We start from the raw sequence: 13249 nt of genomic DNA on the forward strand, positions 1-13249 counted from the left end.
AATCTTTAAAAAGAAAATTATATAACAATATATTTACATTGATGACGTAAGAAAATATATTAGCTATGAATTCTCTATTTACACTCATACTTAACCTACTTAAATTTGGGAGACCACTTTTTCTTCTTCTTGGTTTTTTATAGAAATAAAAAAAAATTCAAAAAGAAAAACCATCAATACCTTTTGGTAAAAGGATAAATGGTTTGTTCCCTAATATTGCAATTTATTTTAATTTCTGTCTAATCATGTTGATTAATATTTATATTATTGGAGTTGGTTTCTCTTTCAAATTTATAATCTGTCCAGCTTGTCAATAACGACAAATACACAGACAAGAAAAAAACAAAAAATATAAATGAAAAAAGAAATAAAGAAACATTGATCTGGGATTTATTGGGCTTATTTGACATAAAAACTTTTGTAAATGTGGGCTTTAACATACTAAACTCCACCAAATGTTACGGGCTTTGATATATAATTTTACAATCTAGCTCAATAAACTTTTCAATATTCAATTTAATATCCTGACGAAGATTCACCTGCCCAGCTAGCAACTGCGTAGTGTAGTGTCAGAGCGCGCATTCAACATGGCGTTTGGACTCGTGTCTTCCAGGGATCTCCAAGCCTGCTGCAAGAGATTAATAATACAAAAAGTTCTATCCTGTTGTAAATACTGAAATAAATGTGATTGTATAAGTATAAAGTATTTTACAGGATTTAGAAGATCATTTCCTTGATGATTTGTATTATTTGTAGGACAAGTAAAATTCATCATGATTAATATAAATAAAGACATAAAGCACGAGAAGAACTTCTCAAGCCCTTCTCATCTTCTCTCTTTTCTAGCCAATCATGCCCTGACTCTCTCTGAAATAGTTAGTTTCATAACACATACAAAATTAAACAAAAATTACATTTTTTAAATAAAAACACGAATGCTAAATAAATAAATAAAACACAAGCATCTTCGATGATATAAAAAACAAAACACGTCATGGTTGTGAAAAATAAGCTCAATTCACATTGAAAAGTTAGGTTTGCTCCGGACCAATAAAAAAAAAGTAAGGTTGCTCGCACCATATGATATTGTTGTCACCAACCGCATATTAATAGTCAATCTTTTTAGAGGGTGGGAAGCCGTTGAGTCAAGTCAACTCGTAGTAGGAAATGATATAGCACCTGCGGGTGTCATTTCCTAGAACTTTGTGTTATTCACAAATGATGAATTATTTACCAGAGTCATGCGACTCATGATCATGGGTCGCGTGGGACTGTTATATATATTGAGTTGTGCCGAGTGAGTTTCTGCATCCCAAGACCAAAGGCCAATCTGACTCTAATAGCTAGTCATGGCTCAGACGACTCCAAATCACACACAGACAGTTTCTGGGTGGGCAGCTCACGATCCCTCCGGCAAGGTTACTCCTTTCGTCTTCAAACGAAGGTACATATATACACATATGCATAATAATTACAATTATATAACCTTCATTTTCTTCTTTAATTCGATTGTTGTTCAACTAATCTTCAAAACGCTAAACAAATACAGAGAAAATGGGATCAACGATGTGACCATAAAGGTCTTGTACTGTGGGATATGCCACACTGATCTCCACTTTGCTAAGAATGACTGGGGCATGACCATGTATCCCGTAGTTCCCGGGTAACTAATAATACATATCTCTCTCAAGAGAACTATTGCGACATCAACGTTAATAGACATGTTAATGTGACACTCCGTGTATATATGGTGGTACTATATATAGGCATGAGATTACAGGGCTGATAACGAAAGTTGGGAGCAACGTGAAGGAGTTCAAGGAAGGAGACAGAGTCGGGGTTGGGTGTTTGGCGGCGACATGTTTGGAGTGTGAGTTCTGCAAATCCTCCCAAGAGAACTACTGCGACCAGCTCCAGTTTACATACAACGGCATCTTCTGGGACGGCAGTATCACCTACGGTGGCTACTCCAAGATGTTGGTCGCAGATCACAGGTAACTAACTGATGTTCTTAAAAACTCGGTAGGCATATTAATCACCAAAGTTTAATTATCTTGTCTATTTTTATCTCTATTTCCGAACCTACTACCTTCAAAAGTTGGGGCGTGCTTCACCAAGTTAGATAGAAATAAACTCCCCGATCCTCTTTGTCAGAGCTTTGATGCGCTTCCTGGTTGTCGTTTTTGCAAAAGTTGTAGATCGAAAAGCTGGGCATCTGACTTTGCAATAAGGTTTTTGGGGGTGTAGGTAAAGCATAACAGAGAATCGTTATAAGTTCATGCAAAACTTCTTTAACTCATCGACACGAGAGACTTTAACATGTGAATAATTTTATCTGGATGATCATATGTGGCCTTTTGATTTTATTTGCGCAGACCATCTTAAATACCAGGATAAACCCTTAAACTAATTGGCAATTGCCGATGGAAAATAGCTCAAATCCTAAACTTTTACGTTATTTTTTTCAGCGTGCTTAATAATTTGGTCTCTAGCATCGCCAACTAAGCAGAGCAAATTAAATTTGTTTAACTATAAGTCGTTGATTAATTAACATTTATAAAAAGAGTTGGTGATGTCATTAACAATTCAGTAATGTAAACGTATTACAATAAAGGTACGTGGTACACATACCAGAGAATCTACCGTTAGATGCAACAGCGCCGCTTTTGTGCGCGGGGGTGACGGTGTTCACCCCCATGAAAGACCACAAGCTCCACAAAACAACGGGGAAGAAGATCGGGGTGGTTGGTCTCGGAGGTCTGGGACACGTAGCAGTGAAGTTTGGGAAAGCCTTTGGTCACCATGTAACTGTCATCAGCACCTCTCCAGCCAAAGAGAAAGAGGCTAAAGAACATTTGGGTGCCGACGACTTCCTCGTCAGCACTGATCCTCAACAACTGCAGGTTTTACTTCAATCTGTGTTGTTTTTTGTTTTTCTCAATGTAAACTTTTAGAATAAATTAATTAAGGATTAATTAAAGTTAATGATGATGACTGCAGAAAGGGAAGAGGACACTCGACTTCATATTAAATACAGTGTCCGCTAAGCACTCGCTTGGGTCCATCTTAGAACTGCTCAAAGTGAATGGAACTATGGTGGTTGTGGGTGCACCGGACCAGCCATTTGAATTGCCTTCATTTCCTCTTATATTTGGTACATACTAAACAAAACACGATTATTAATTTCCAATTTTTGTAGAAAATAATGAATATATGCATACAATGACGCTGTAATTAGTGAATTGATGTGCACGTAACACAGGAAAGAGAGCAGTGAAGGGAAGTGTGATAGGAGGAATTAGTGAGACAAGGGAGATGATGAATTTATGTGGGCAACACAACATAACGTGCGACATTGAACTTACAACGCCAGACAAAATCAACGAGGCATTGGATCGTGTTGCAAAGAACGACGTTAGGTACCGATTTGTCATTGACATTGCTGCTGCTGATGCTAATGCTCGAATGCCTTCCAAACTTTAGAGCTTTTGAGTGTTGGGGTCTACTCCGACTATTGTTTCCTATCGTGCTCCCTCGTATAGTTAATCATCACTTTATTTCTTAGGTTTTATTATCCCAAGTCAATAAAGCGTTCGGAAATTTTTTTTTTTTTTTTTTATAAGCCAAGTTTAGAAGTATAGGATATGAGAGTTAAATTCAAAGCCAAGTTTATGTTCCTTGAATTAGTCAATTGGTTGAGTCTTTTTTGTTTTAGAAGTTGGGTCAAGACTCAAGAAGTTGTGGAGAAACTCTCGGAGTCACGGTTGGGTCAAGGGCTCATTGTCCTGTTGTTAAATAAAAAATTGCCGCGTACATGTTGGAGTAATTCCTCTGACCTTCTCCTTGTATTATTATTATTTTTTTAAACAAATGATATTATTTATACTTAGAGGAAGAAAATAAGTTTAGCTTCATAAAAAAAGTCAGCTAGCAATAATGTGGTTCGAATTCGACTTTAACGAGAATCAACTTAAGATCTCTCACTTACAAGTGAAGAAGAATATCACAGTAGTACTAAATAACCTTCTCCTTGTATTTCTTTCTTTAATTACACATTTAATTAAGAACAAGTGACTGATCCTTTCTTTTGTTGGCCGGTCTAACGTTTTGCACAAAATAGTAAGAGACTTGCAGTTAAAATTTTTAAAAGCATTTATCCTTTTATTCGTCTACTTTACCTACCAATCCCCACTATTTTATGTATCAAACAAAAGCGGCAAACAAATACGTTAATAGAGTCTCAAAAAAAAAAAACAAATACGTTAATAAGAAGACGGGAAAATATTTAACCAAAATGTTTAGTTTAAAAATACTTTAGCTCTAAAGAAAATGAAAATAACTCGCCGCATGACGCATACTCCCCTCGTTATACACTACTGATAACGAGAGTGACAAAAAGGACGGGGTCTCTAATGATGGGAGGTGGATTGTCTGCCCTTCCATTTTCATACTCTTTTTATGTCTTTCTGTGATGTGTGTTTACGATTAAATTACATCAATATTTTATATTAATTTTTTAATAAAAATAATAAAACAAAAGTAATAGAAATATAAAATGTTGACGTGACTTAACCGTGACTACACAAACAAAAAAAACATAAGGAGAGTATGAAAATGGAAAGGCATATAATCCACCTCTCTAATCAAGAAGGACGTTGAAGATGAGTCAGTTGGACCATGGGAGGAATTTCTTGGTTGCAAAGGCCCATTCGAGTACAAAACTAATGTTTATCTTTTGAGCCATCAAATGCCTGTTGCTTTATTTAGTCACGTACGTGTGGAGCTAAAAATCCATTTGATCATGCTTATCATAGATTGTTGTTTGAACATTTCTGCATGGCTACACTTTTGCGATACTCAGTAACATTTTTATGACCGATACTTACCTCCTTTTATGGCACAACGATTCTAAATCTTCAAATAAAACACGTAATATATAGTAACTAATCAATCATTTGACAATTTTTACATTAATCATTTCATTTTAAATAATTTATCAAAAGGTTTTTTTCCCTTCTTCATAGTGCTATATATAACGATTTTTTACAATATTCATTGGCGAGATAGATGAATAAGTACATATAGGAGGATATGATGCATTTATGTGATAAAAAATTTGCCGAAAATTTAAACCCGACCAAATAGAAAAATAGTGTTTTGCACCAACTTTATAAATTATGACTATTCTCAATGACATATAAACACAATCAATCAGGAGATTTTTTGAACCAAATCAATTCATCTTCCACTAATAGTGCTATATTATAAAAGTTAAATCTTCAAATTCATGTTTAGTGCAAATTTAGAGCACGGTACATAAAATTAGGAACTCAATAAAAGAGAGAAAAATAAAGAAGTTGATAAAGGAAAAGAAGAATTAATCTTATCTTTTTAATTTATATAGCGTGCATATGATCATGAAATGAGGAACTTGGAGCTAGATATTTATTTAGAAATGAAACTAACTGAACAGTAGCAGCATGAAATTTGGCAGTCGAGTTATCTGCTGCAAACTGTTAGGAAAATGTTATGGAAGATTAAAATTTTAAATCAAATTTACACATTAAATAATGTTTCATCAATAAAAAAACAAATTTATTAATCGATACTTAAATTATAATCTAATTATTTATAAGCATATCATTTGATTTATTAATTTGTTTTAAAAAATTTGACCACTCTAGTATTATTCATATTGTTATATGTTTTGCTTGAATTTGGCAAATAATAATTGGTTTGGCTTTTCTCTATCTGATCAGACTGATCTGAATTAATAAAACATGGGACGTTCTCTCTCTAGGTTAATTATAATTGAGCTTGAAAGCCTTACACGTAGAGAGCGAGCAAAACGTGTGAGGAGAATCTGGCGTGTGACCAGGGCCACAAACCAGGTGGTGCTATAAGCCTATAAATGCCGACTGGGTGTCGACCAATCTCTCTCTCTTTATCTGTGCATATATATACACGCCAACTTTATCCATATCTTCTTTTTAAACCGCTTCGACTCTTCTGCGATTTTTGAGAGAGAACAAGTCAGCAGCCCCGTTAAACATCTTCCGTAGATTGATCATATGTACATATTATGTATTTACATGATCATGTGATTAGGAAAACCCTACGAACCAAGTTGAGTCAGGTCAACTAGTCAAGTGTGATAGAACTCACATGTGGTCTTTTAGCTTCACTTGCACAAACCATCTTGAATACTAAAATAATCTCTAAACCTAATAGGCAATAATAGAAAATATAGCTCAAACCTAAACCTTTGCCTTATTTTGTTCAGCGTGCTTAATTATTTGGTCTCTAGCGTTGCCAGCTCAGCAGAGCAAATTAAATATGTTTAACCATAACGCTTTGATAAATTAACATAGATAAAAAGAGTTGGTGATGTGATTAACAATTAAGTAATGTGAACATGTATTGCAATGAAGGTACGTTGTACACATACCAGAGAACCTGTCGTTAGATGCAGCAACGCCGCTATTGTGTGCGGGGGTGACGGTGTTCACCCCCATGAAAGACCACAACCTACACAAACCAACGGGGAAGAAGATCGGGGTGGTTGGGCTCGGGGGTCTGGGACACGTGGCGGTGAAGTTTGGGAAAGCCTTTGGTCACCACGTAACTGTCATCAGCACCTCTCCGGCCAAAGAGAAAGAGGCCAAAGAACATTTGGGTGACGACGACTTCCTCGTCAGCACTGATCCTCAACAATTGCAGGTTTTATTCCAATTTGTGTTGTTATTCTCTATTTTACTTTTAGAAAAAATTAATTCAGGATTAATTACAGTTAATGACGATGATGATGACGACGAAAGGGGAAGAGGGCACTCGACTTCATATTGGACACGGTGTCTGCTAAGCACTCGCTTGGGCCCATCTTAGAACTGCTCAAAGTAATGGAAGTGTGTGGTAGTTGTGGGTGCACCGGACCAGCCATTTGAATTGCCTTCATTTCCTCTTATATTTGGCAAGTATTAAAAAATATACGATGAATTAATTTCTAATTTTTGTAGAAAATAACGAACATATGCATGCAATGGCGTTGTAATTGATGGATTGACGTGCACGTAGTACAGGGAAGAGAGCAGTGAAGGGGAGCATGATAGGAGGAATAAATGAGATAAAGGAGATGATGGATTTATGTGGGAAGCATAAGATTACATGCGACATTGAGCTTACAATGCTGGACAAAATCAACGAGGCGTTGGACTGCGTTGCAAAGAATGACTTTAGGTACCGATTTGTCATTGACATTGCTGCTGACCCTAATGCTAATGCTCAAATATCTCCAAATTTTAGAGCTTCCGAGTGATAGGGTCTACTCAGACGATTGTTTTCTATTGTGCTCTTTCGTGTAGTTAATAATTTGGGTTTTATTATCCTAGTCACTAAAGCAATAAAAGTGTGTGCTGAAATAAATTTCTTTTATATAAGCCAAGTCAATAAGTATGTGTCATGGATATGGGATTTAATCCATATCAAAGGCAAGTTTGTGTTTGTTTGGACCTAATTTTACACTATCGGCCCGAGTAATCAAGGCCGTTGAGTGAGCATAGCTCTCAATCGTCGGATGGAAAAGTGGAAAATAATTTTGTTATTGTTAAAGGATAATATTATGGTTTTTATCATAATAATTATCTTTTAATATGAATTATCTTCAAATTTTCTTATACGGGATAAATAGGATGCAAATTATATCTCCAACTTGGAAGCGCGTATGCAGTTCAATTTGATTTGGGATTCTTGGCATTTAGACGTATGCTTGGAGTCGGTTAACCATGCGTGAAGGTTATCTTTTGGTTAATGGTGATATCTGATGATCACAAAATGATAATGGTGCGGCATATTCCGAGTTGGGATGATTATTAGCACATAATTTTATGCTAATAATTAGCATATTCTTCAGGGGCAAGCACGGCATGGGCTAAAGTGTTGAAATTTTGACGATCCATGCACTTGGAAGCAAACATGGGCCCTAACATTGCATGGTTCCTAAGGAAGATGCTATAGAAAGAGTTTCATGTGCATGCAAATTGGTCTGATTCCATCAAATCCAATAGCCAATGAGGATGGGTCACTGTTAAACGGCTAAATGGGATGGTTATCAAGAGTTTCTATTTGTATGAAGTGCTTATCTTCGAGAGATTCAAATTGTGGCCAGCTACGGATGTTCCACGAGAAACACATATAGAACCACGTACTCGTCCTTATAAATACAAGACATTGTGCAACATTACGGGGACCTCCAATTCAACATACAACTATCATGTGCAAAACCTCTCAAACATCTTAAGAGTTTTTTATTTTCTTTTTCCGCCGACACATCTTCAATTTGGATAAACAATACTATTGTTGTAGAATTAGCCGACTGCGAAGCACCTTCAGTTTGGATAAACAGCACTGCGTCAAGGCCGACTGGTTATCTATCCAAGTCTCGGTCGAGAAGGATTTTCGAATCCTTATTGGCAGAGGTCATCTCATTAGCCTTCTCGGCGAAGTGAGATGTTACCAGGTTACTACATTCGGCACCTTGAGAGCTGAATTTGATATTGAACTTCGTAGAACTAGCAGCCTTGTCTTCAGGCTCTAGAACCCGAAGGCCGATACGTGTTCCTTCCTCGGCCACAGTCGTAAGATCAAGAAGTCAGCAACGCGCTCAATACAACATCAACAAATTTTACTCCTCGGCCGACGAGTTGGCACGCCCCGCATATAATTGAAGGACGTAGTTAGCTCATTAATTACTCGGTCTGCGCGCCACATAAGCTTTGTAATTTTTAGGGTCTAACAGTGATTTTTGAATTAGTCACGGTTGGGTCAAAGACTCATTGTGCTATTGTTAAATTGCCGCGTACATGTAGGATTAATTCCTCGGCCCTTCTTCTTGTATTTCTTTCATGACTTGCACATTTAATTCAGAACAAGTGACTATTCTTTTATTTTGTTGGCCGGCGTAACGTTTTGCACTACAGCTTGTTTCTCGATATAGTAAGAGACTTGCAGTTCTTAAGAACATTTAACCTTTTATTCATCTATATTCGACTTACCAATCCCCACTACTTTATGTATAAAATAAAAATGACAAAGAAATACGTCAATAAGTAAACGGGACAAAATATTTCGTTTTAGTATATTTTAACTATTACAAAAATGAAAATAACTTGCCACAGGAGGCATACTCCCCTCGTTTCATGTGACATAACGAGAGTGACGAAAATGAAGGGCGTATGCAATGCAAATTTTTACATTTAAGATTGTCTGTAATTAAGAATGGCGCTAAAGATGGCTCAGTTGAGCTTCCATGTAGAAAATGTGGGGAGCTCGCAGGTCCATACTTATGCAAAACGGAGAAATTCTTGATTGCAAAGGCCCATCCGAGTACAAAACTAATGCTTATCTTTTGAGCCATCAAATGCGTGTTGCTTCATTTAGTCACGCGCGTGTAGTACTATATTATCCATTTGATCGTGCTTATCAAATGCGTGTTGCTTGAACATTTCTGCATGGCAACATTATTGCGATATTCAGTAACATTTTTGTGAACGATCCTTACCTATTGGTGTTGTCCTTTTATGGCACAACGACACAAAATCTTCAAATAAAACACGTAAATTATAGCAACTAATCAAATCGTTATTGGACAATTTTCACACCAACCATTACATTTTAATAATTATATCAAAAGTTTTTTTTTCCTTCTTCATAGTGCTATATATAAAAGTTTTTAGTACGATATTTATTGACGAGATAAATGAATAAATACATATAAGAGAACAAAATGTATTTATATGAATAAGTTCATATTTCATACATTAGTGTAGATAATATCGTTTGTATATGTGTGTATATATATTTAGCTTGAAAGGCTTACACGTAGAGAGAAAGAGCAAAACGTGTGAGGGACTCTGACATGTGACCAAAGCCACAAAGCTAGTCGGTGCTGTAAGCCTATAACTGCCAACTGGGTGTCGTCCCCATCTCTCTCTCTCTCTCTCTCTCTGCGTATCTATATGCCAACTTTCTCCGTATCTTCTTTCTTTTTAAGCCGCTTCGACTTTCCTGCGATTTTAAAGAGAGAACAAGTTAGCAGCTTCATTTAAACTGCATCTTCCATCGATCGAAATATATATTTATATATTGTTTTATTTTGATGATCATGTCTAAGATGAGGAAAATGAGGAAAACCCTACGAACCAAATTGAGATCTGCGTTCTCCAAGCCAAGTGAGTTCCGATTTCTATATTTCTGTGCATGCTAATTTCCTTAACTTATGATTGCTAGTTGATTATTTCACATTTCAAAAAAATTAATATGTTGTTTTTGAAAAATCAATAGATATTGCTTTAATGGATTGGTAATTTAATTTCAGGAAGAGAAAAAGACAATGTCGGCGGCAATGGCTTCTCCAGCAAGTCAAGCGTGAACGAAGAATACATGGAAGTTTTCAGAACAAAGTCGTTCGTAGAAATGTGGGATAGGGTTCACGAACAGCTGCCGAGCACTAGTGCTAAGCTTCAATCTTAAAAGTGGTCATGTGCATTAAGCTTCAATCTTAAGTACATTTTAGACCAAAATCATGCAGTTTAATAACCAATGCTAATGAAGTACAACATGAATTATAGGGCATTATGATTTTGAAGAAGATTGAAATATTACACTAGCAATTCATATGTCAAGAATATAAGATTATTATTATTATTATTATTTATTTTGTAGTAAAAAGGCAAATATTTCTACACGTTTGAAGCTGCATCTTCACGGCGCTTCTTATTCAAACGGTACAAACAGATGTTGTTTTGGGATCTAGCCCTATACTTAATTTCTGGGCATCAGAAATGACAACATATAACCACTTAATTTGATAAACCCAAAAAATGTGGCGGGCTGCCTCTTGAAAAATAATATAAGCACGCCTCTGCCGTTAATTAACCCATAACCGTAAAAACAGCCAGTTGAATTAATTAAACCACCACCAGCTTAATTATGAGAACTGTACGTTGCTGGTGAACGTTTGGCCAAATCCCCAGTTGGCGGGAGCAATGTCGTTAAACAGTTGAGTTTCGCCGTCGGTTGTGGTGACTCTGAACGACAGAGATTGGCCGTTGAGGTAGGCGTTGGACTGCCAGTTTGCTCCCCAATTCATGGACATTGCCATCCAACCAGTTTGGGATCCTTTAATGTAAGCAGACTTGATAGATCCAGCTCCTCCAACATTGGTGATCAGCACAAGCTCAAAGTAGTTCCTCCCATTTATTGTGAATCTCACACCGCCTTTCTTCTTGCATGGTACCCTGCACATGATCCAATTCCCATAAATATATTACACTACACAAAGGGTTCAATACAGAAATTCTTTGTGCAGAGACGATGAACGCGTTGAGGTTGCTGAAAATCTACGTGTCGACACGTTGATTGGTTTTGTCATAGATATTATATTGGTATGGTTTATAACATGTCGATACATAATGTAAGTTACAATGATATCAACACATTATCAATAACATATCAACTTCGGATCAGAAATTAATTATCTAAATTCAAACTAATTCAAGGTTTAAAGTTCAGTTTTCGGATTAATTAAAGTTACCTTTGGAACAGGACCGGGATGATGCCACCGCGGTAAATTCCGATCTTTTCCCAGGCAGGCTGAGCCATATCGAAGTGCTGAAGGGGTGGGTTGCACCATCCTCCATTGTCGTTTGGAAGATCAAAATTGGGAGGACAAAAGTTTGTTGCAGTAATTGTCACGGACCTTCCTTTTATGCACCATCTAGAATCTGTGTTGTAGTCGCATATGATCTTATAGCATTGTCCACATGAAGCGCCGTCGTTAAACAGGGCGGTACTTAAAGCCGCTGTCCTAGTCCCGTACCTGGTGGAATACAGGTTGCCATATCCACAAGCTCCCCCTGCAGTGCACAAAACCCCGTAACACGTTAGAATTAGGATAGGTCAAGAGTTCGGTTGATCATAACAAAAAGTTAGTGAAAGAAGCAATTTCTGCATACTTTTTCTTGCATACAATTGTTTGTTTCGGCATTTGGAATGAATATCAAACGACAGAAATAAACAAAGCTACGTACGTACCCATAGTTCCAGAGGCATCACTGCCTCCATAGAATGTGGCATGACCTTTAGTCCAGCCAGATGCTGTGAATGCAGTGACATATGTCGAGAGACTGTATACTCCCAGAAAGATTGCTAATGGAAAAAAGAGCTTCGCCATCGTTGATTAGAGAGAGAGATCGAGGAGAGAGATGAGAATTGGTACGTATTTGGGAGTGCATATACACTAATCGGGCATTTTAAAGTATAAATAAGAGAACAGATCGACTCAGTGATGCATTGCCCCATGCAAGCACCTCACATGGGAACTCTGCAGCCGGATTGAACGCGTATGATTAATTTGGTGTGTTAATTAAATAATGAATTGAATAATCTCTCTCTCTCTCTCTCTCTCTCTCTGTGCAAAGTCTGACTTGTTCAGTCATTTATTATTCCCACGTTCACTGTTTCTCTCTCTCCCACCTCTACTTCACATGCTCTTGGCCAACAGAAGAGCCCAAAATGCAGAAATCCAATTGTTCCTTTGATTAAGGGTTTCCTTCTTCAAAGTTGCAGATTGTTGCTATTTGAAGATAAAATGTGCAAATATTTAATGTGTTTTTGTATGGTTGGAATTTATATATGTCAGGGTCGTATTACTTCACATGCTACTTCCTTGAGGCTTGACCTTATATGATACATACATTGGCATCATTCTTCTTTCTTCATGTGCATTACACATGACCCCCTTTGCACATATGCAGCTAGAAGCGGACATTCCGGACACATTGTATGGCAAGGCTGGACAATTGCATTGTCCTTTTCTACACGAAACCATCGACTATATCCTCCATTTAATGAGAATTTACTCACTACGCTCAAATTTCTCTATCTCAACTTCTTTCTTCAATCCCTCATGCGCGATTATCGCTAAGATTCGCTCACCAACCAATAAAGGCAAATGTGTTGTAAAAAATAACTTATTAACTCTCTTTCTTTTCTTTTCTTTTTTTTCGTATTTGGCCTATCCAAAATAAAATTTCTGAACCCCTCATTACAAATGGAACCACTTTATTTTCTTTATAGAGAAAACAAATGAATGTGTAATTTTGGAAAATAATTTTTGGTATGATTATATTTTAGTAATATGTTCATGACAGTTGCCATGTGATGTAGCACCGTCAAGCATTTGTGACAGAGA

The 13249-nt window shown here is 36.8% G+C and overlaps 2 protein-coding genes across 3 annotated transcripts; one reads left to right on the forward strand and one right to left on the reverse strand.

The window, feature by feature from the left end:
- Nucleotides 1–1265: 1265 nt before the first annotated feature.
- On the forward strand, nucleotides 1266–7420 carry LOC137708039 (putative cinnamyl alcohol dehydrogenase 6). 2 transcript variants are annotated; one of them, XM_088687012.1, is made up of 6 exons: nucleotides 1266–1444; nucleotides 1550–1663; nucleotides 1767–1994; nucleotides 2615–2903; nucleotides 3001–3154; nucleotides 7080–7420. In XM_088687012.1, the coding sequence occupies exons 1-6, from the start codon at nucleotides 1350–1352 to the stop codon at nucleotides 7313–7315; spliced, it is 1116 nt and encodes a 371-aa protein (XP_088543138.1). In that variant the 5' UTR covers nucleotides 1266–1349; the 3' UTR covers nucleotides 7316–7420. The 2 variants fall into 2 exon arrangements, with proteins under 2 accessions (XP_088543138.1, XP_068303114.1); XM_068447013.2 differs by lacking the exon at nucleotides 7080–7420 and adding an exon at nucleotides 3263–3826 and having other exon boundaries at nucleotides 1278–1444.
- Nucleotides 7421–10867: 3447 nt separating this feature from the next.
- LOC137731041 (expansin-A11-like) lies at nucleotides 10868–12289 on the reverse strand. The gene is made up of 3 exons (XM_068470100.2): nucleotides 12091–12289; nucleotides 11591–11912; nucleotides 10868–11294 (listed from the first exon to the last, which is right to left on the reverse strand). Exons 1-3 carry the CDS (start codon nucleotides 12227–12229, stop codon nucleotides 10985–10987), a joined length of 771 nt encoding a protein of 256 aa, XP_068326201.1. The 5' UTR covers nucleotides 12230–12289; the 3' UTR covers nucleotides 10868–10984.
- Between the last annotated feature and the right edge of the window lie 960 nt (nucleotides 12290–13249).

This window comes from Pyrus communis, chromosome 15 (genome assembly GCF_041283825.1).
Source record: "Pyrus communis isolate YQ-2024b chromosome 15, ASM4128382v1, whole genome shotgun sequence".
Classification (NCBI taxonomy): Eukaryota; Viridiplantae; Streptophyta; class Magnoliopsida; order Rosales; family Rosaceae; genus Pyrus; species Pyrus communis.

Excerpts from the sequence above, each read along its gene's own strand:
- LOC137731041 (XM_068470100.2), bottom strand. The coding sequence starts at position 12,229 with ATGGCGAAGCTCTTTTTTCCATTAGCAATCTTTCTGGGAGTATACAGT. Across the intron at positions 11,913-12,090 it reads TGATGCCTCTGGAACTATGG|GGGGAGCTTGTGGATATGGC; the intron begins GTACGTACGTAG and ends TGTGCACTGCAG. Across the intron at positions 11,295-11,590 it reads ATCCCGGTCCTGTTCCAAAG|GGTACCATGCAAGAAGAAAG; the intron begins GTAACTTTAATT and ends GATCATGTGCAG.
- LOC137708039 (XM_088687012.1), top strand. The coding sequence starts at position 1,350 with ATGGCTCAGACGACTCCAAATCACACACAGACAGTTTCTGGGTGGGCA. Across the intron at positions 1,445-1,549 it reads CCTTTCGTCTTCAAACGAAG|AGAAAATGGGATCAACGATG; the intron begins GTACATATATAC and ends AAACAAATACAG. Across the intron at positions 1,995-2,614 it reads ATGTTGGTCGCAGATCACAG|GTACGTGGTACACATACCAG; the intron begins GTAACTAACTGA and ends ATTACAATAAAG.